A 21,854-nucleotide genomic window follows, 5' to 3' on the forward strand; every position below is an offset into this window, starting at 1 on the left:
TGCGTTACCTAGGGAGGTGGTAGAATCTCCTTCCTTAGAGGTTTTTAAGGTCAGGCTTGACAAAGCCCTGGCTGGGATGATTTAACTGGGACTTGGTCCTGCTTTGAGCAGGGGGTTGGACTAGATGACCTTCTGGGGTCCCTTCCAACCCTGATATTCTATGATTCTATGATTCTAAGCTGGGGAGAGCTCGTTCTTTGATCTTTTCTCACAAGCCAGGCCCGCCAGACCCTGATCATTTGTGCTGCTGATTATTTTTCTGGCAGTGTGTTGTCCAGAACTGAGCACAATATTCTAGGCGCAGTCACACCAGAGGCAATGCCTGCCCCTACCTTTTGACCCCGCAGCTTTGTGCATTCAGAGGCCAAAATCACATTCGACTTTTTGGCAGCTATATCTCATTGCAACCTCAAGACTAATTTCCTGTCTAGTGTCATGCCTAGAGCTCTGCCTCCCATCACATATCTATGTGCCTGAGTGGTCTGTCTCCAGTGATTACCTACCTTTCCCCCGCTTGTATCTTATTTGGCTGTGTTCTGCCTGTGTTGTTATACTGTCTAGGTCCCTTGTATTATTTCTCTGTCCTCAGTGGTGTTTCCAACTCAAAAAAATGTAATGTCTGTGAACCATGCTGTTTAATCTCCTCTTGTAGATTATGAATGTAGGTGTCACACAGAACTGGCCCATTTTCTTTCTTTGTGGCAGCTAATCTCCATCCACGATAACTTGAGTCCTTGCCAAGCCTCCAGCAACTCATTGCCCCGCCCCCCCTTAATGTATTAGTGTCACACCGCCTTGCAGTCGTTTTATTAGCTGGTTAATGCAGAGACCCAATCACCGAGAAATGACCGCATGCTGTTCAGAGCAAAGGGCCACTCTCCAGTGCTGTGGGGAGAGCACAGCAGCTCACCCCTGGGATTGCTGCCCTGGTGACACAAACCCCATCTCTCAGAGAGAGGCAGAAGCACCCTGAATTTCTCTCCGACTTGCTTCCCAAACAAGGGACCCTTCCCCAAGCTGCAACCTCTTAGGGCTGTCTGGCTTTTGCCAGCGAAGACACCCATCCACCCTGCAGCCTGGCTCTCTTACTGCAGTCACTCCCTCCCCTCTGCACAGGGGTAAGATGAGAGTGGGTCGTAGTGTGTATGAGACTCAGTCTCCAGAAGATCTGCATGGAATGCATTTCCCCGGCAAAGAGATCAGCTTCCTCAAAACCCTACTGCCGAGGCTGCAGGCACCATGTGTTTCTTACCCCACAACACTCTTCGCCTCCTTGCAGTCAATATCCAGGATACCTACCGCCCCAGGTTTAAAAGTACAGTACACCCTTTCTATAACAAACCCCGGGGAGCCAAGCCTTTTGTTCATTATAGCCAGGGATTCATTATAGCGAAAGAGCCCTGCTTGGGGAAATGGGGGTGGCTGAGAACTCGTGCCCCACAATAGGAGCTAAGAGCTCCTCCGGCCCATGGCTGCAGCTGACAGCTCTCTGCCCCAGAGGAGCACTCAGTGTCCTGCAGCTTCACAGCCCCGGGGCCAGAGGCGCTCTCAGCCCCACCACAGCCCGGGCCGGAGGAGCTCTCAGCCCCCCCCACCGCAGCCCCAGGGCCAAAGGAGCTCTCAGCCCCCCCCACCGCAGCCCCAGGGCCAGAGGAGCTCTTAGCCCCACACCACAGCCCCAGAGCCGGAGGAGCTCTCAGTCCCCCACCGCAGCCCCAGGGCCAGAGGAGCTCTCAGCCCCCCCACTGCAGCCCCAGGGCCGTAGGAGCTCTCAGCCCCACACCACAGCCCCTGGGCTGGAGGAGCTCTCAGCCCCCCACCGCAGCGCCAGGGCTCAAGGTGGGATCCAGGGACCAGGTTCGCTGTATCCCAAGGTTCATAATTGTGAAGGGCATTATAGCAAGGGCATGCTGTACCATGTGTGACTCCAGTTCCCCCCTCTGGCTGGGTTTGTGCTTCCCTACCTCTTGCATGTGCAGATGGTGGATTGAAACGGTCAACTCTTCCCACCAGTTGTGTCCCAGATCGGTAGGCTGGGCACAAACAGCCCTGTGCGTGTGGCAGCAGCCGACCTGCTCTTCTCTCCACAGGGCAAGTTCACCACAGCCAGCGATGTCTGGGCATTTGGGGTCACACTCTGGGAGATGTTCACGCTGTGCAAGGAGCAGCCCTACAGCCTCCTCTCGGACGAGCAGGTCATCGAGAACACCGGGGAGTTCTTCCGGAGCCAGGGCAGGCAGGTGAGGCAACACCACCTCTCCCCCTTCGCTCTCCCAAATCTTGTTCAGCTGCTCCCTTTTCCTGGCCTTCACACAGCCCTGGCCTCCTCTGCCTTCCATCCCTGGCCTTTCCAGCAGATGCCCTGCCTCCCTTCACCTCAGAGACCCTCGGAGCACAGGCTCTTCCCCTCCTCTTGCACCCCACTGGATCCCCTGTGTCCTGCCTCCCTTTACTCCACGCACTGCTCTCCCTGAGTCCCTTCATCACCTCCTCCTAGCCCAGTCCACGCTCCACACTCCTGCTGTCTCTCTCTGACATTTACTCACTGTCAGCCTCGACTTTCTTGGTCTCTCCTACACATCTCTCCAGTGGGAACAGCTCCTCCCTCTGGCTGGGCCTTTTCTGTGACCCTGGCCCTCACAGCCTCCACTTGCCTTCCTCGTGCTCACCCTACGGGAGGCTGTTCCTGTCTGCATTGCCTTCTGTGCCCTCTCCTGCCACCTGTGCTCCCCTCAGACGGCAACTGAAGAAAAATCCTTTGGGATCTTTCTCTGACTCTGCTCTTTGTTCCATGTATCAGAGGGGTAGCCATGTTAGTCTGTATCCACAAAAACAACGAGAAGTCCAGTGGCACCTTAAAGATGAACACATTTATTTGGGCATAAGCTTTTGTGGGTAAAAACCCCACTTCTTCAGATGCAGAAGACAAAGTGGATTTTTTACCCACGAAAGCTTATGCCCAAATAACTTTGTTAGTCTTTAAGGTGCCACCGGACTCCTCGTTGTCTTTATTCCATGGACCTCAGTCCCTTTTCTTGGGAGTGACACGTGACTGCTGTCTTGTCATTCATAGGTGCCAGGCCTCTGCATACTACACCCCAAAGGAGGGACTCATGTGGGAAAGTGCATCATCACACTCCTGGCCTTAGAATCCAATCTGTGAACCAGTGTTGCAGAGAGGATGAGAAAGAGGAGGCTGAGAAGAGGCCCTTCGATTTGGCCAGGAAGGGGTCATTAGAGACCAGGCTGAGACCAGAGTCAGTGGAGTATCGAGGGCAGGAGCCAGGCTGGGAGGGAGCCAGGTCAGAGCTGGAGGATAGGAGTTCAGTGCATGTTGGTTGCAAACTGCACACTCAGCAAGTATTGAAGTGACGGGAGACACAGCAGGCATTGAGGAATGGCTTACTGCGGGTCAGGGGGACCCACACTGGCTTACATTAGGAGGGGAAAGGACTGGGGGATTATGACAGATTGAGAAGGAGAATGAGACTGGAAGGAGCCTGGGGGCAATGGAGGTAGGCAACAGGCAGGGAAAGGACTGCTGAAGCTGGGGAGAGGAGGTGAAACACCTCAAGGTCAGCAACGGGAGAAGTGGAAGAAGGCATTTGAGGAGAAGGGGGCTTTGTCCATTTTCCACATGAAAAAGTCAGGCAGCTCCTGTACAGAGAGGGGTGGAAGAGGGTTTCAGGAGGAAGTTGAAGGTGGTGAGGAAGTAATGGAGTGTACATGGGATTCAGTGAAAGAGGAAAAGTAAGAGTCAAGAAGTCTGTAGAGGAGGACCTCAGCATGATCATGGGCTGCAGGCCATCCAGGAGCATAAGAGCCAGAGCTGAGAGTGAACCAGTCAGCGGTCAGACTCTATGGTGGCAGAGTGGGGTGCGGGAGTCGTCAGGGCTGGAGAAAGCAGAGTGGAGGGAGTGTGCTGAAGAGAAGGCTGAGATTGGCAGAGCAGACATGGATGTCAGCAGTCCAGAGGCTATGGAGGGCCAGGAGGCTGTGAGTGATGCTGATGGGATTGAGTGAGGTTTGGAGAGGGAATTCTGAGAGACAGAGATCAGAGAGGGAGCAGTGCTGGCTGAAGACAAGATTGAGGGAGAGGCTCGCTTGGTGAGTGGGAGAGCTGATCTGCGACTGCAGCTTACAGGGGTAGGTGAGCCCGAGAATGTGGGTGGCTCTGGGTTAGACAGGCAAATGGAAGTTGCCACCAGTGAGAGTTCTCTGGTCGGTCCTAGTTTGGAATGTAAACTCCTTGGGGGGAAGGCTCTGAGTCTTTTCTAGTGTATATGGCACAGAGCACACTGAAGGCACTCGGCAGACAGGCATAGCAACAAGGGATGGGCGAACACTGCAACAAACTTCAGGAAACATGCACTCCATTTCTGGAATGAATTCATGGCAACTGAGCTCAGCCACCCCACTTTTTGGTTTGCTTTCCACACTCATTCCAGGGATAGCTTTCAATTGCAGGAACAGGGTTGTGGAATATGATTTTCAAAGTCACATGTACAAGGATTTGTGGAAATCAAATTTTGAATGGCCACATACAAGTATGATCCCTGAAAGGGCTTGTTCAGCCAGTCATTCAACTATCACCTGCCTTATGAATGAGGAGTACTTGTGGCACCTTAGAGACTAACAAATTTATTTGAGCATAAGCTTTCGTGGGCTAAAGCCCACTTCATCAGATGCACGTAGTGAAAAATACAGTAGGAAGATATATATATATATATATATATATATATATATATATATATATATAGAACATGAAAAAATGGGGATTGCCATACCCACTCTAATGAGACTAATCAATTAAGATGGGCTATTATCAGCAGGAGAAAAAAAACGTTTGTAATGAATCAGGATGGCCTATTTCAAACAGTGGACAAGAATGTGTGAGTAACAGTAGGGGGAAAATTAGCATGGGGAGAGGTTCCAGTGCATCATCAAGGATCTACAACCTATCCTGAAGGACGACCTATCACTCTCACAGATCTTGGGAGACAGGCCAGTCCTTGCTTACAGACAGCCCCCCAACCTGAAGCAAATACTCACCAGCAACCACACATCACACAACAAAAACACTAACCCAGGAACCTATCCTTGCAACAAAGCCCGTTGCCAACTCTGTCCCATATCTATTCAAGCGACACCATCATAGGACCTAATCACATCAGCCACACTATCAGAGCCTCAGTCATCTGCACATCTACCAATGTGATATATGCCATCGTGCCAGCATTGCCCCTCTGCCATGTACATTGGCCAAACTGGACAGTCTCTACATAAAAGAATAAATGGACATAAATCAGACATCAAGAATGATAACATTCAAAAACCAGCCGGAGAACATTTCAACCTCCCTGGACACTCAATTACAGACCTAAAAGTCGCAATTATTCAACAAAAAAACTTCAAAAACAGACTCCAACGAGAAACTGCAGAACAGGAATTAATTTGCAAACTGGACATCATTAAATTAGGCTTGAATAAAGACTGGGAGAGGATGAGTCATTACGCAAACTAAAAACTATTTCCCCATGCTAATTTTCCCCCTATTGTTACTCACACATTCTGTTCAACTGTTTTAAATGGGCCATCCTGATTATCACTACAAAAGATTTTTTTTCTCCTGCTGATAATAGCTCACCTTAATCGATTAGTCTCATTAGAGTTGGTATGGCAACCCCCATTTTTTTATTTTCTCTGTATCTATCTATCTATCTATCTATCTATCTATCTATATCTATCTTCCTACTGTATTTTCCACTGCATGCATCTGATGAAGTGGGCTTTAGCCCATGAAAGCTTATGCTCAAATAAATTTGTTAGTCTCTAAGGTGCCACAAGTACTCCTCATTCTTTTTGCTGATGCAGACTAACACGGCTACCACTCTGAAACCTGTCACCTGCTTTATGTGACTAATCACTGCAATGAGCAAATAGTATATCAAAATATGCCTGGAGAATGAATTGGGATCAATTCACAGAGCTTAAAACAATTCACCAATAAAGACGTAGAATAATTTGGAACATTAAATCCATTTCAGGAAATCCATCTCTGCCCAGAGATGTACCTGGAGCAGAAAGGGCGGCTACATTTGTTGCATATAATATTTGTTATGAATAGTTTGCTGAGCTGTATAGTGCTCATTCATGATTAATAACTGGCAGCTCTTATAGTGCCAATCAGGCAGAAAAGCCCACAGTTTTCTTCATTCTTCCAAATGGACAAAATGTTTCCTAATTACACACTCAGGAACAATTCAACATGAAGAAAGGATAGAGAAGAGAAAGAAAAATAATTGTGGCCCATCCCCTAGCTTTCAGGGGACCCCAGAATGTGCACTAGCCTCATTGCCACGTCTAAGGAACTCTCTCACTACACACCTATCAGGCTCGTGTTGGAGCACCTGAACTGACAGAGATGTGACCCAGATCTCACTTCTGGAGCTGTGTAAAATACCTGTAGAGCTACTGCTTTTAAAGCTCAGAGGGAAAAGCACTTTGAACATTGCCCCGTGGAGCTACTCTTCAGTTGGATGGATTCCTTTGAAAAGCACTTTCAAAATCTGCTGCCATGCAGAGTAAAGCTTTTTGAGCAAAACACCAAGGGCAACTACATTCCCTAATTGTTATGTTTTCAGACCAAGATATTTCCTCCAAATTGGGTTTTGAGGTGTAAAATCTAATCCTTGGTTTGATTAGTTCACAATGGCTCACTGAGAGGGAAGGTGAAAGGTACCAATTCAACAGCCCTTAAGCTTGAAGTCCCCTCTTTCTTTCTAGAAGAGTTGGAGCAGCAGGGTAAGCCTCACACACACACTCCGTACCAGTGTCTCTTGACCTGGAGATTGTTTTATCTAGTGATGACACGGAGTTGTGTTATCATGGCTCACACAGGCTTCTCTGCTGAGACTGCCAGCAAAAGACCAGCTGCTGACAGGGGGCACAAATTCTTGCTGTGATTCTAGGTGCCACAGATCCTAGCCAGCACCCCTCCTTACCACCCACTAGGACTGCTGTGAGGAGAAGCCATGCCTCATTGCTCTGAATCCCTGGGAGTGTTTCAAACTTCCCTGGGTCTCAGCAGGATGCAGCATTGTTTCCTCCTTAGGCCTGTCTGGCACATCCTGGGCACTGACTCTCAATCTGCTTCCCCCTTCTCAGAAACGGAACTGCTCAGCCCACCTGCCTCGTGCTGCCCCTCCAGCTGCCCCAGTTACTTAACCCGCTCCCTGAACTCCACCCAAATGGCATGAGCTTCTGGTTACAGTATCTCTCTCTCAGGGGCCTATAGCAGTTGTGAAGTGGTGAGCACACATTGTACACTTTGCATAGGGTCTAACACATTTATGCTCTTTACTTAATCATGTAAAGCACAGGAGAGCAAATATGAAACAAAGCAATAAATATCTGAACCCACAGTCTCCTCACTGGGTCACTCTTCCCTGGTGAGTCCTTGGGGATTCATCTGTGTCAAGGAAGAATCCCCCACCCTACTTGATCTTCCTCTCTCCTGCACCATGCCTCCGTTCTCCTCCTCCTCCTCCTCCTCTCTCTTTCCTTCTGGATGGCTCCTCCCTTCCCTCCTCCCTTCAGAGTAGTCAGCTAAACTGGTTTTTCTAAGGATTCAGCTGCTTTTTTAGCATAACCCTTGTGAAGTGTAAGTACTATTGTTAATCTTAAATATTTCTCATTGTCCCTGTCTGGGGTGTACTAGAATTTTCATTTAATGGGAAATATGGAAATTTTGACTTTTTGTTTCGATTTGGAACAAATTTTGAAATGTTGGAATTTCTCACTGGATGAAGATCCCCTTTTTCTGATCACAGCGCTGTTATAAACTAAGCTAACAAAACACCCACATAGCTAATGTGTATGCATGTATCGGTTTCCTCCCTGGGGGGCTGACAAAAAAATTACATTGAAACTTTACCTGCTCCAGACGAAGTTACCCAAGTAAGTGTTAAGAAAATGCATGGCTCTTCACTGTCTTGTAAAACCTAGAGAAAGGGCAGCCATCCCTTGTTATTAATTGAGTAATTAATAACACTAAAGTAGTTGTATTTTTCCTGCTTGCAGATTTATCTGTCCCAAACATCTCTGTGTCCAAACTCTGTGTTTGACCTGATGTTAAAGTGTTGGAGCCGAGATATAAAGGATCGTCCCACTTTTGATACGATTCACCACTTTCTGATAGAACAAATGGACTGTAACATTTGACCTGAGCGGAAAAGAGACAAATTGCTGAGAACAGGATGACTTTGGTGGTGTCTCTTTTTGCCTGTCTCTCCCAAACAGATGGGCAGGCAGCCCTCACTACACTCCCTTAGACTGTAATCTCTTTTAAATTGAGATGTCCATGGCAGCTGCTCGTTTTATTGGCCATGGTCTGACATACATGACCAGAGGAAACCTATCTTATTGGTAGAAGAATCATCTCCTGTTCTGTGTAATTTCCTGGGAATACTGTGAGGGGGGTTTCTTTGGCACCCCATGGCTACAGACACCTGTGGACAGAAAAACTGGAGAAGACTTTACAAGGGACTCCCAGCTCTCCCCAAAGAGACAAGAAGAGAAAACTAACAGCTCAGGAGCTAGGATTGGAAGAAAGGATGCAGAGAAATAAAGGTTCCAGTCTTCTAAAAATATAGCCGCTCTGTGCACGTTAGCAAGCAATTCAGTATGTCCTTGCTAAAGAAAATATATATAATGTAACTAACTATAAATGAATAGAAATAGGCAGTGGTTACGGGACTTGAGAACCAGACAGAGTTAGATTTAGCAACCGTTTGGAAGTAATATGATCAGGGACTGCAGTTGATGTGGATAGAAGAGTCCAAGTCCGTGTCCTTTTATTCCTGTGGTTAGTAAGCACTGCTTTTGTTATATATGTGCCTTTTTCCCACACTGGATTTTTATCTTAAAAAAATGAATGTCAAAGGTCATAGGAAGGTCACTGTAGTACAGGATCTTTCTTTGACCTACAAATAAGGTTGGGGTAGAGGTTTGTATTGGAAAATAGCTGATACTGTACTACTGTCTCTATGTAGATTTATTATCCTTATGAACTTGTAGCCAGAATGGACTGATGTGCAATGAATCCTGTATAAATACCCATTAATATGAGATGTCTAGGTCAATGCTGTTATGTGGTGGGAGGGTGCTCACATTGGGTGAGACGGAATGGGTGAAAGCAGAATTGCTGAGTCATTTGTCAGAGCTCAGTGCATGCCTGAGCACAAGGGAGAGAGCACCTACCATGCCAGCATCTGTCCATCTGTACTGGGTGACTTCTTGTCAACTTGTCGGACATTCCTGTTGCAGCAGGGCCAGCTCTACCATACAGGCAAACGTGCCGCCTGCCTGGCCCTGTGGGAGGTTTCCTTCTGGCAAGGAGGGGCTGACACGCCAGAGGAGACTGGTATTGCTGATTGTGCTGGGCTTGCTCTTCACACCCTGTGCCGCCGACCTACAAAATATCTAGTCATTGAACTGCGAGTAATTTCTTGTTTTGATTATGTCACAGAATGCTCTTTCCCAAGGTTTTGGGGGGTGGGTGGGGAGAGAATTCAGAGCCTGTGCCACAGCCTACTTTTCCCATTGCTGATTTATCAGGGGTCTGGATGGATGTCCCACGGTACCCTTATTAATCATATCATGACGTGCTTCAGGACCAAACAAAAAATCTCCTATAATGGAGAAGGTGAAAATTTAGCATTTCCTTCTCCAGGCTTTTTAAACTCTTATAAAGTGCCTAATTCAGAGCAGGAATTAATCTTAACCTCTCCTGAGTCACAAGCATATTCTATCCCCTGCCAAAGCATGGGCTGATGTGAAGAGCTCTGTGTGTATTGAGGGGGAGACCATTAGGGAGAAGAAAAGTGTATATAGCTACAAAAAGAGAATAATTAGGACTGTGTGTGTGCAAGAAGAAAATCCTGGTGCAGAATTGGCTCGAAACTGTCCTGTGATGCATCAGTAAATTTCTGCTGTTTGCTTCCTCAGAGATCAACTATACTGAAGTCTGTAACAATGTTAACCAGTTAGATCTCATATGCAAATGACTGCATCTTGATTGGCTCTTCAGAAGCTAACAGTTTTTCTTGCTTCAGCCAATCAGTTCAGTTATGCAATTATATGCTTCCTGACTGGCTAATAGGAAGCAAATAATAGTCTGATTCTGGCTCTCTGCCATCATCTTCACAGCCATAGGAGAGAGCTGCAGATACTTCTGATTTAAAACATTTGGAATATGTAAACATATATAAACTGACTTCTTGTGTTTGTTAATGTCAGGATTTAGTTTCCCTCAATTTAAATATTGATTCATACAACATTTGTCTCTCATATCAATAAATCTTGATGGTAAACTCAACAGAGGTGAATTTCTCCTTATTATCTGAGTGTCTACACAGAGGACATATGTCTAGATCAACATGCTGTAGCCTTGTTATATAAATGGCAGTTTGTGACCTTAGAATGAATATCCATTGGTTATGTCATGAAATTGACACAGGAAGGAATTTCTAAGCATAATTTGAGAAGAAAGACCTGCATCATCCATGCAGAATTGACAAAGGCTGAAGGACACATGGAAGCATCACTGCAATGGTTCTCCTGGTGCCCTGGGACACCTCTCCTTAAATGTCTCACTTCTTTCAGTTAGTATTTTTGGCCTTGTTATATTACCTCAAAACGTTCAGGTTTGAGGAAATATAACAGGTACTTTTATAACCAAGAATAGTTCTCCATTTTTAATCATAGCCAGATGTAAACAGCCTGTGTCAGATGCTTCCCTTGCACTGTCAGATGGCCCAAACTGGAGTGGAACTGGTATGGTTCCACTGTGCAGGGAGGAGGATTTGGCTAACCATGCACGCTGTCTGTGATGGAGTGGGCTAGGCCCAGAGGCCCCTTACTGGAGGCCTCAGTGTCCTGCCACACCTGTACCAGGAAAGGAGCAGTAGAGGAGTCCAAGCAGCCTAGAGTGGCTGCTTCTGCAGGAAGGCCATATAAAAGGAGGTGCAGAGCTAGAGACAGTCAGTTCCTTGCTGGATCTAGAGGAGCACAGACAGAGCTCCTGACTGGCTAAAGGGAACTGCAGCACCATGGACAGCTCAGTGCTGGCAGGGCCTGGGGCAGTAAGGAAGAGCTCCTGGCTGGCTTCTGGGTCTGAACTTAGTTGAGCCCCGGGATAAGGATGAAGCTTTGGTAAAGGCTGGGGCCATGGAAAAGTGGCCCAGGGAACTGAAAGCAATGTAGTTAAAGGGACATGGTGGCATGTGGTTGCTATTCTTAGGGTCCCTGTGCTGGGACCCAGAGTAGTGGGTAGGCCTGGGTGTCCCCCCATAGCCCAGTGGGGAACTGTCCTACAGTCAGACAGCAAGAAACCCCCAGAAGGGGAACTGAATTATTAGTGGCCCAGCTGGGGCCAGAGTAGACCAAGAGAGTGAAACCATTGCCTCCAAGGAGGAAGCCCTGAGGTTATGGCCTGATATTGCAGACACACCTGACCAGAAGGGGCATGCGTGAGAGGTGGGTGCCATGCTGTTACATTTAGTACCAGAAGCGGGATCCTTTGGACTGACCTCTGATCAACAAGGGGCACATGGCCATGGACGAGGGGATCCGCCTGTTGGTGGCAGGCCAGCAACATCAGGGAACTGCTATGCAAGGGCAGCAGCAGCTGACCCAGGCCCTACAGATGCAATTAATGGAGAACCTGCAATGGCAACAGGAGGTCCAGTTTGTGGTGCAACAATGGTGGCAGGAGATCCACTCCAACCAGCAGGAGTGGATACAGAGGCAGTCGGGTCACACCACACCCAAGAACCCAGTCTGTGATGGAACTGGTGGTTGGTTGGCTCCAGGCCTGGCAAAACTCAGATCAGACAATGACCCCTAGGCCTTCCTTCAGACCTTTGAGCCAGTGGCAAAGCAGCAGACTGGAAAGAGTCAACTTGGGCAGGCTGTGTAACACCGTTCCTGATGGGTGAGGCACAGGCAGCTTACTGGGTAGTAAGCGATGAGCAGGCAAGTTCCTACCTAGTGGTGAAGGCAACCATTTTGGATTGGCTAGGGCTGACATCAGAGATGTACAGGCACAAGTTCCAGACAGCATCATTCCCGCAAGGGGAGCAGGCATGGATTCTGGCACAGAAGCTACTGGGCATGGCGATGCACTGACTTTGTCCAGAGACCAGCTTGGTGGAGAAGCTCCTGGATCAGGTGGTCATAGAGCAATTCATGAAGGTCCTACCAGGAGGGGCACAGCTGAGTAAGGAGTTTACAGCCAGGCTTAGTGGGGGAAGCAATCAAGTGAGCTGAGGCCTACTTTGAGGTCAAAGGAGAGGAATGGCCCAAGCTGTATGGTAAACTGAGAGGGGTGCACCAGGGAGTGGCCCAGGGAAGCTCACAAGGGGGAAAGCCCCAAGGCTTCTAGACTCAAAGGGTGCACTGCAATTGCAAGGAGTCCGGGGAGCCCTGCAGCCTATGGGAAGTACTAGTGCGAAGGCTAGGAGACCTGGTAGTCTGCTACAGGTGGGGCCAGCCTGGATATATTAAAAGGAGCTGCCCAGTAATGGAATGTGACTATTTTAAACTGTTAGAGTGGGACCAATCTGTGGGGGGGGGGGCGGCGGGGGTGTCTACCCCAAAGTTGAGGGTGGCCTGACCAAGGGGTAGTGACAGGCTGCAAGGAATGGTAATTAAGGATCTGGTAGACTCAAGGTGTAGGTACACCGTGGTTTGGGAGGACCAGGTGAAGGAAACTAGCCTGGACTGATACCTCCCAGTACATGTTTCCAATGTACATGGGGAGACCCGAATCTATCCCACAGCAGAATTTGAGCTGGAGGTACAGGACCAGAGAGCTGGATTCCAGGTCAGTGTGGTCAAGGACCTGGCATGGCCCGTAATATTGGGGAGAGACTGGGTGGGTTATTCAGCCCTTATGTGGGAAAGTCCTGAGAGTGACCCAGGACTGAGAGGGTCTCGGCCCAGATGGGAAAGAAAGCAGAGGGGCTGGGAGCCAGGGTAAGAAGACACCAGAAAAGAGCCCAGAGGTGAGACCATGATGCCCAAGATGTGAGGGACCTGCTGAGGAAGTGCCAACAAGAGTTGGACAAGTCCAACATATCCCAAGGGAAAGTCATTAGCCAGCTGGTCAGAGTAGAGCAGGAGTTGGCCTGGGTACAGGTGGAAGCCAAGGGGCAAAGGGAACAATGCTTGGCTTTGCTGGAAGCATTGGCCCAGCCTCAGAGGGAGAAGACTCCGACAGCACAGCAGGAGACCTCCAAGACCTGGGCCCTGCAGGATCCTTTGGGAACCCAGACAGAGCTCCATGTGCAGCAGGGTACTGTGGGAACTCCGGCTGAAATACCTGGTGTTCTATTTCCATTATCTCGGTAGGGTGTTCCATTCAAATGAGTTGACCCCCACCCACACAGCCCTAATGGATCCATGTCTCAGATACCTTCTCTGATCTCCCATGCATCTGGGAGAAAAAAAATCAACACTCCCTCCCCCACATCCCCCAAGGGATAGCCATGCCAAGTGGATAGGTACAGAGTCATACAGATTTCTGTAACATTTTATTAGCTCATTCCCATATTCATCACAGTAACCAGAGCAGGAATGACCAGAGAGGTGGAGGGAACCACAGAAATAGGTGGACATTTCCACCCTATCATAGATCCAGAACTTCCCCATAACAACACTATCACCACCATCACCACCGGCAGCTTTGTCTGAACACTCACAATATTGTCCACAATGTCCCAGTAAAGAGAGATTACAAACGAACAAGACTGACTGGGTAGGGATGGCACGTCCTCTTCAAGCTCTGTCTCCTGAAGTGGAGCAGCCTGCATGTCTCATTAACTCGCGAGGGTCTTGGCAAGCTTGGTGTGATTCTTACAGGGTTCAGCAGGTTTGGCCTGGGTAGCAGAGCTGATCGCTTTTCTGACTGTAACATCCTCAAGTGCAGGCCATGTCCATTCAGTATTTTGTATTCGTGATGGGTCAGTCTTTCAAAATGCAGCATAAAATGGACACCTGAACTTACCGCTACTGCCTTGGCCTGCTCATAGACCACCTTCTACCCCAGATTTCATCCCAGCTCTAGCTACTGGTGCATGCAATTATCTGTTCAGCAAGTTGTTTTGAAATCCCATTGTATATCTTCTGTGTTTGATTTCAGAAGCCAAGGCCCTGAATTGCGGATGCCTTGGCCCAAAAAGCAATCAGAGTTTTGTTGTCTGTGGCTGGCAGCCCCGGTATCTCTTGTTGATAGGCACTATAGATCCAGACTGATTACCAATGTTCAGATGGCTCTGGAAGTGGTTCTCCAAAAGTAGTGAATGTCATAGAAGCATCTGGCAACTAGATCCCTGTGATGGAGTTTGACTCACCACCACAGCACCTCCTGCTGGCCATCCTGGGAATTAGCTCAGGGTTGTCAGTGCACTCTCCTCAGGTGGTGTCTCACCAGTTGTCACTCCTGTCTCCGTGTCCAGGACCTGTGTCCCTCCCCAGACCGTGTAATCCTCTTCTGGACACAGCCCTCTAGCTGTGCCCCACTAAGTTCTTTCTCGCCTTCCAGGGGACCAACAGTCCTCAATTCTACCACTTGCCTCAGTGGCAATCTGCCGTCCAGATTCTAGCCACTCATCTCAGTGGCAAACTGCAGTCCATGCACTGTTAACTTCCCTCAGTGGCCAGCAAGGGAAGGTGGGAGTCCGGACCCATCCGCTACTCCGGGCCCTAACCCAAGGACCCTATAGCCGGCAACCACATACTGCCCCTGCTCCAACTCCACCATCTCCTTCCCTGGGTCATTTCCCTGCAGCCTCAGCACCTGCTCTGCCCTGGTATCAGGGCCTCAGTTGGGCATCTAGAGCTTTCTCCTGCCCTGCCCTGCCCTGCCCTGCCCTGCCCTGCCCTGCCCAGGGTGCTCCAGCCCTCTACGCAGCCAGCCCTCCTCCCTCAAACTCCAGGAAGTGACTGCCCCTGCTCTGCAACCTCTTTTTATATGGGCCAGCCTGGCCCTGATTGGCTCCTCCAATAAACCTTCTCCTAATTGGCTGGCACTACAAGTCTTTTCCTTAGTGGCTGCCTCCCATACAGCCTCCCCAGGGTTGCTTTAACCCCCTACATTACCAGTGAGGGGCAGCTGCCCCATCACAATCCCGTATGGCTACTTTGGGAAGTTTAAACTGGTAACTTTCAGCCAGGTTGATCCCGGAGTAGCGAAAGTTGCCTGTATGGCCAGAGAGGCCATTTTTACAGTGCACAAATCACTGGGACAGCCTGTGGAATATTAGTCTGGCTTGTGTGTTATGTTGGCTATGCTATCGGGAGCACTTTTTAATGTCGAGTTAGCTAACATGATTTGAAGCACTTTGAAGCACCTTGTGTAGACACAGTTTAACAACGTCACAATCATGTTAGCTGGGTATTTTGCAATATAGGTGAAAGCTACATGACATAGGCTACTACACAACCTGCTAACACAACTTTAAAGGTATTCAGCTGTGTCTTACCAAAGTGTCTGGGGGCTTTCCAAATGTATTACGCTAACTCAAGTAAGGTAGTTCAAGTCTAAGAAAAGCCCTTTCATTCACCATCTTGGAGAGACCCTAGACTCACCTCGGAACTTGGCCAGTTGTCTGTTGTACACGTTGGTCCAGAAAACCGATACGTACAGGGCTCCGTTTGGTATGCAGTGTAATTATGAGCGTATTCAATTTTCTGGCCTTGCTGCTGCTGTGGCTTTGTGGTAGCTTCACAATGGTTGCCACGGCAACCATGGTGTTTGCCCTCACCCAGGCCCGGCAGCTGCCTCCTGTAAGTTGAAGACCCAAGCACAGATGCTGAGCTACAATGGCAGCCCCACTGAAACACCATCTCTTCACCCCCGAACCTCACTACATCCCAGGGTGAGTTCTGACTCGCACGCAGGGAACGTATCTCTTGCAGTTGCTGAAGGAACTTGGTGTAACTGGTGGGGGGCGGGGGGGGATGAATTGTTGACATGAATTGTGATCTTTTTCCTGATATAATGAAACTCTCCATTTAAAAGTGCACTGAATGAGGCAGGGGAGCATTTGCATATTATATAATTAAAGATGGTATAATGCACTAGGGGACTGAATTAAGGTCTGGCATTTCCTCATTGGTGAGCGCTTGACTTGGCAACTTTAACATTCTTTTTTAACATAGCTTTATTGTGTGTGTCTGGGTATGTGGGGGAGAAGATTGTTAATGTATATACATGTTTCAGAGTAGCAGCCGTGTTAGTCTGTATTCGCAAAAAGAAAAGGAGTACTTGTGGCACCTTAGAGACTAACAAATTTATTAGAGCATAAGCTTTCGTGAGCTACAGCTCACTTCATCAGATGCATCCCCTCTGTTTTTTCCACCAAATGCATCCGATGAAGTGAGCTGTAGCTCACGAAAGCTTATGCTCTAATAAATTTGTTAGTCTCTAAGGTGCCACAAGTACTCCTTTTCTTTTAATGTATATACATGCGTGTTATAGGTGGGGCTGATAGCACCAACTATTATGAAGGCTGCCTGACACTTCCTTTTAGAAGATGCTATTTTCAATCTCTTATAACTTTTGCCGAACTGTGACGGTCTGGGCTGAAATTTTCCACCCAGGGTGTCTGTTTCAGGCTGAATTATTTCAGTGACCTTCAGCCAAAATGGTTCAGCTGTAGGAACAGGGATAAGGAAAAATATGTTTTGCCCATATTTAATTCTGATGTCCTTTTCTTTAGAACCTCTCCTGCCCCTGTTCTTTGGGTTTTGAAATTTGGCAGGGACTTGGCCTTTATATTGGGGACCTTCCTTTTGCCAGCCCTTTTAAATATGCCCAAACTTGACCAATTCATCAGACTTTGAAAAAGGGCAGATTACACATGCTCAGAGGACACCTGCTAGAGCTTTGCAGCTAAATTTCCAAAAGACTTCACCTGCGTTGAATCTGCTCCAGCCTGAGGCTGTTGGGGACAGAGCAGGTCTTTCCCTTTAATTGCTGTTCTGGGCTGGGCCAGCACCAGACACCATAAATGAAAGCATGGAGCCTGACTCTCCTCTGTTCTCAGTGTGCAGAAGTGGATTAGGACAAGGAGCATGGGGGAAGGAAGGAGACTAGGTATTGGGAGTAGACTGGGATTGGCTGGGCAAGGAAACTGGGACTAAAAACCAGTAAAGTAGGGAGAAGGAGGTGGAGGGGAAGGAGACCGATTGGATGAGGATCTGGAAGGAGGGAAAGTGGGACTGGCTGGGCATGGATACTGAGAATAGGAATGGGGGAGACGGAACAGGAGTGTGGAGGGGGAGACGGGGACTAGGATGAGAAGCTGGAGGATTGGAAACTGGTGCTGGCTAGTTGAGGAGAATGGAGCTAGGATGAGGAGACAGGTGGGGAAGAGACCGCAATGGAACAGGGACAAGTTGGAAGGGATGGATCAGAAGGGTTCAAGCTTGGAGGGAACAGACACAAAAGTCTGTGCCCATTAGATTCATAGATTCCAAGGCCAGAAGGGACCATTATCATCATCTAGTCTGACACATGCACACACCCATATACCACAGGCCATAGAACTTCCCCAAAATAATTATTAGAACTTTTAGAAAAACATCCCATTATGATTTTAAAATTGTCAGTGATGGCAAATCCACCACGACCTTTGGTAAATTGTTCCAATAGTTACAGGTTTCAGAGTAGCAGCTGTGTTAGTCTGTATTCGCAAAAAGAAAAGGAGTACTTGTGGCACCTTAGAGACTAACAAATTTATTAGAGCATAAGCTTTCGGGAGCTACAGCTCACTTCATCGGATGCAATGTCTGGCTATGTAGACTCCCTCCTCAGGCCCTACGCTACCAGCACTCCCAGCTATCTTCGAGACACCACTGACTTCCTGAGGAAACTACAGTCCATTGGTGATCTTCCTAAAAACACCATCCTAGCCACTATGGATGTAGAAGCCCTCTACACCAACATTCCACACAAAGATGGACTACAAGCCGTCAGGAACAATATCCCCGATACTGTCACGGCTAACCTGGTGGCTGAACTTTGTGACTTTGTCCTGACCCATAACTATTTCACATTTGGTGACAATGTATACCTTCAAATCAGCGGCACTGCGATGGGTACCCGCATGGCCCCACAGTATGCCAACATTTTTATGGCTGACTTAGAACAACGCTTCCTCAACTCTCGTCCCCTAATGCCCCTACTCTACTTGCGCTACATTGATGACATCTTCATCATCTGGACCCATGGAAAAGAAGCTCTTGAGGAATTCCACCATGATTTCAACAATTTCCATCCCACCATCAACCTCAGCCTGGACCAGTCCACACAAGAGAACCACTTCCTGGACACTACGGTGCTAATAAGCGATGGTCACATAAACATCACCCTATATCGGAAACCTACTGACCTCTATTCCTACCTACATGCCTCTAGCTTTCATCCAGATCATACCACTCGATCCATTGTCTACAGCCAAGCTCTACGATATAACCGCATTTGCTCCAACCCCTCAGACAGAGACAAACACCTACAAGATCTCTATCATGCATTCCTACAACTACAATACCCACCTGCTGAAGTGAAGAAACAGATTGACAGAGCCAGAAGAGTACCCAGAAGTCACCTACTACAGGACAACCCAACAAAGAAAATAACAGAACGCCACTAGCCATCACCTTCAGCCCCCAACTAAAACCTCTCCAACGCAACATCAAGGATCTACAACCTATCCTGAAGGACGACCCATCACTCTCACAGATCTTGGGAGACAGACCAGTCCTTGCTTACAGACAGCCCCCCAACCTGAAGCAAATACTCACCAGCAACCACACACCACACAACAGAACCACTAACCCAGGAACCTATCCTTGCAACAAAGCCCGTTGCCAACTCTGTCCACATATCTATTCAGGGGATACCATCATAGGGCCTAATCACATCAGCCACACTATCAGAGGCTCCTTCACCTGCGCATCTACCAATGTGATATATGCCATCATGTGCCAGCAATGCCCCTCTGCCATATACATTGGCCAAACTGGACAGTCTCTACGTAAAAGAATGAATGGACACAAATCAGACGTCAAGAATTATAACATTCAAAAACCAGTTGGAGAACACTTCAATCTCTCTGGTCACTCGATTACAGACCTAAGAGTGGCTATCCTTCAACAAAAAAGCTTCAAAAACAGACTCCAACGAGAGACTGCTGAATTGGAATTAATTTGCAAACTGGATACAATTAACTTAGGCTTGAATAGAGACTGGGAATGGATGAGTCATTACACAAAGTAAAACTATTTCCCCATGGTATTTCTCCCCCCTCCCCACCCCACCCTCCACTGTTCCTCTGATATTCTTGTTAACTGCTGGAATTAGCCTACCTTGCTTGTCACCATGAAAGGTTTTCCTCCTTTCCCCCCCCCCCCCGCTGCTGGTGATGGCTTATCTTAAGTGATCACTCTCCTTACAGTGTGTATGATAAACCCATTGTTTCATGTTCTCTGTGTGTGTATATAAATCTCTCCTCTGTTTTTTCCACCAAATGCATCCGATGAAGTGAGCTGTAGCTCACGAAAGCTTATGCTCTAATAAATTTGTTAGTCTCTAAGGTGCCACAAGTACTCCTTTTCTTTTTGTTCCAATAGTTAATTACTCTCATCTTTTAAAATGTATGCTTTATTGCCTCTCTGAATTTGTCTAGCTTCAACTTCTAGCCATTGGATCATGTTAGATCTTTCTCTGCTAGATTGAAAAGCCCATTAGTAAATATTTGTTCCCCATTTAGGTACATATAGACTGTGATCAAGTCACCCCTTGACCTTCTCTTTGCTAAGCTAAATGGATTGAGGAACTTGAGTCTATCACTAAGGCAGGTTTTCTGATCCTTTCATCAGTTTCGTGTCTCTCATCTGAACTCTCACCAATTTGTCAACGTTCTTCCTGAAGTGTGCGCACCTGAGCTGGACACAGGATTCCAATAACAGTGGCACCAGTGCCAAATATAGACCTAAAATAACCTCTCTGCTCCTACTTGAGATTCCCCTGTTTGGACATCCCAGGATCGCATTAGCCCTTTGGGCCACAGCATCACACTGGGAGCTCATGTTCAGTTTATATTCTACCATGACTCTGAAGTCTTTTTCAGAGTCCCTGCTTCCCAGGAAAGAGTCCCTCATCCTGTAAGTGTAGCCGACTTTGTTTGGTCCTAGATGTATACACTTACCTCTAGCCATAGTGTTTGCTTGTAGACAGTTTAACAAGAGATCCAGATCGCTCAGAATCAGTGAGCTGTCCTCTTTATTATTTACCACTTATTATTTACTACGTAACTGTGATGATTTTGCTTTATTCCAAGTCATTGATAAAAATGCTAAACAGCGTAGGACCAAAACCGGATCCCTGCAGGACCCCACAGGAAGCACTGCCACTCCCATTCCCTGTTTACAGTCACGTTTTGAGGCCTATCAGTTAATTTTATATCATTCTCAGATGTTGTGTGGTACTTAGTCAAATGCCTTACAGAGGGTTAAGTATGTTATGTCAACACTATTACCTTTATCAATCAAATTACAAATCTCGTAAAAATACCTACTACAGGACAGGCCCAACAAAGAAAACAACAGAACGCCACTAGCCATCACCTTCAGCTCCCAACTAAAACCTCTCCAACGCATCATCAAGGATCTACAACTTATCCTGAAGGACGAGCCATCACTCTCACAGATCTTGGGAGACAGACCAGTCCTTGCTTACAGACAGTCCCCCAATCTGAAGCAAATACTCACCAGCAACCACACACCACACAACAGAACCACTAACCCAGGAACCTATCCTTGCAACAAAGCCCGTTGCCAACTCTGTCCACATATCTATTCAGGGGATACCATCATAGGGCCTAATCACATCAGCCACACTATCAGAGGCTCCTTCACCTGCGCATCTACCAATGTGATATATGCCATCATGTGCCAGCAATGCCCCTCTGCCATGTACATTGGCCAAACTGGACAGTCTCTACGTAAAAGAATGAATGGACACAAATCAGACGTCAAGAATTATAACATTCAAAAACCAGTTGGAGAACACTTCAATCTCTCTGGTCACTCGATCACAGACCTAAGAGTGGCTATCCTTCAACAAAAAAGCTTCAAAAACAGACTCCAACGAGAGACTGCTGAATTGGAATTAATTTGCAAACTGGATACAATTAACTTAGGCTTGAATAGAGACTGGGAATGGATGAGTCATTACACAAAGTAAAACTATTTCCCCATGGTATTTCTCCCTCCCACCCCACCCCCCACTGTTCCTCTGATATTCTTGTTAACTGCTGGAATTAGCCTACCTTGCTTGTCACCATGAAAGGTTTTCCTCCTTCCCCCCCCCCTGCTGCTGGTGATGGCTTATCTTAAGTGATCGCTCTCCTTACAGTGTGTATGATAAACCCATTGTTTCATGTTCTCTGTGTGTGTGTATATAAATCTCTCCTCTGTTTTTTCCACCAAATGCATCCGATGAAGTGAGCTGTAGCTCACGAAAGCTTATGCTCTAATAAATTTGTTAGTCTCTAAGGTGCCACAAGTACTCCTTTTCTTTTTGCGAATACAGACTAACACGGCTGCTATTCTGAAACCCGTAAAAATATAGTGTGACAAGATGTATTTTCCACAAATCCATGTTGTTTTACATTAATTACATTACCCTCCCTTTAATTCTTTATTAATCAAGTCCCATATCAGCTGCTCCATTATCTTGCCTGGGATTGATGTCAGGCTGACAATGCTATAATTACTCAGGTCAT

At 47.5% G+C, this 21,854-nt stretch overlaps 2 protein-coding genes across 3 annotated transcripts in view; both read left to right on the forward strand.

The window, feature by feature from the left end:
• Window positions 1-10,382, forward strand: part of LOC119844386 (discoidin domain-containing receptor 2-like) — a 156,248-nt gene extending 145,866 nt beyond the window's left edge. For both annotated transcript variants that reach the window (XM_038375121.2, XM_038375122.2), the window contains exons 16-17: window positions 2,091-2,240; window positions 8,083-10,382. In XM_038375121.2, the coding sequence (XP_038231049.1) occupies window positions 2,091-2,240; window positions 8,083-8,223 (291 nt within the window). In that variant the 3' untranslated portion in view covers window positions 8,224-10,382. The remainder of the gene's footprint in view (window positions 1-2,090; window positions 2,241-8,082) is intronic.
• Window positions 10,383-11,611: 1,229 nt separating this feature from the next.
• FAM166A (family with sequence similarity 166 member A) overlaps window positions 11,612-21,854 on the forward strand; it is a 52,901-nt gene continuing 42,658 nt past the window's right edge. Inside the window, exon 1 of the mRNA XM_043499049.1 lies at window positions 11,612-11,858. Within this exon, the coding sequence (XP_043354984.1) occupies window positions 11,612-11,858 (247 nt within the window). The remainder of the gene's footprint in view (window positions 11,859-21,854) is intronic.

This window comes from Dermochelys coriacea, chromosome 16 (assembly GCF_009764565.3).
Source record: "Dermochelys coriacea isolate rDerCor1 chromosome 16, rDerCor1.pri.v4, whole genome shotgun sequence".
NCBI classification, from domain to species: domain Eukaryota; kingdom Metazoa; phylum Chordata; order Testudines; family Dermochelyidae; genus Dermochelys; species Dermochelys coriacea.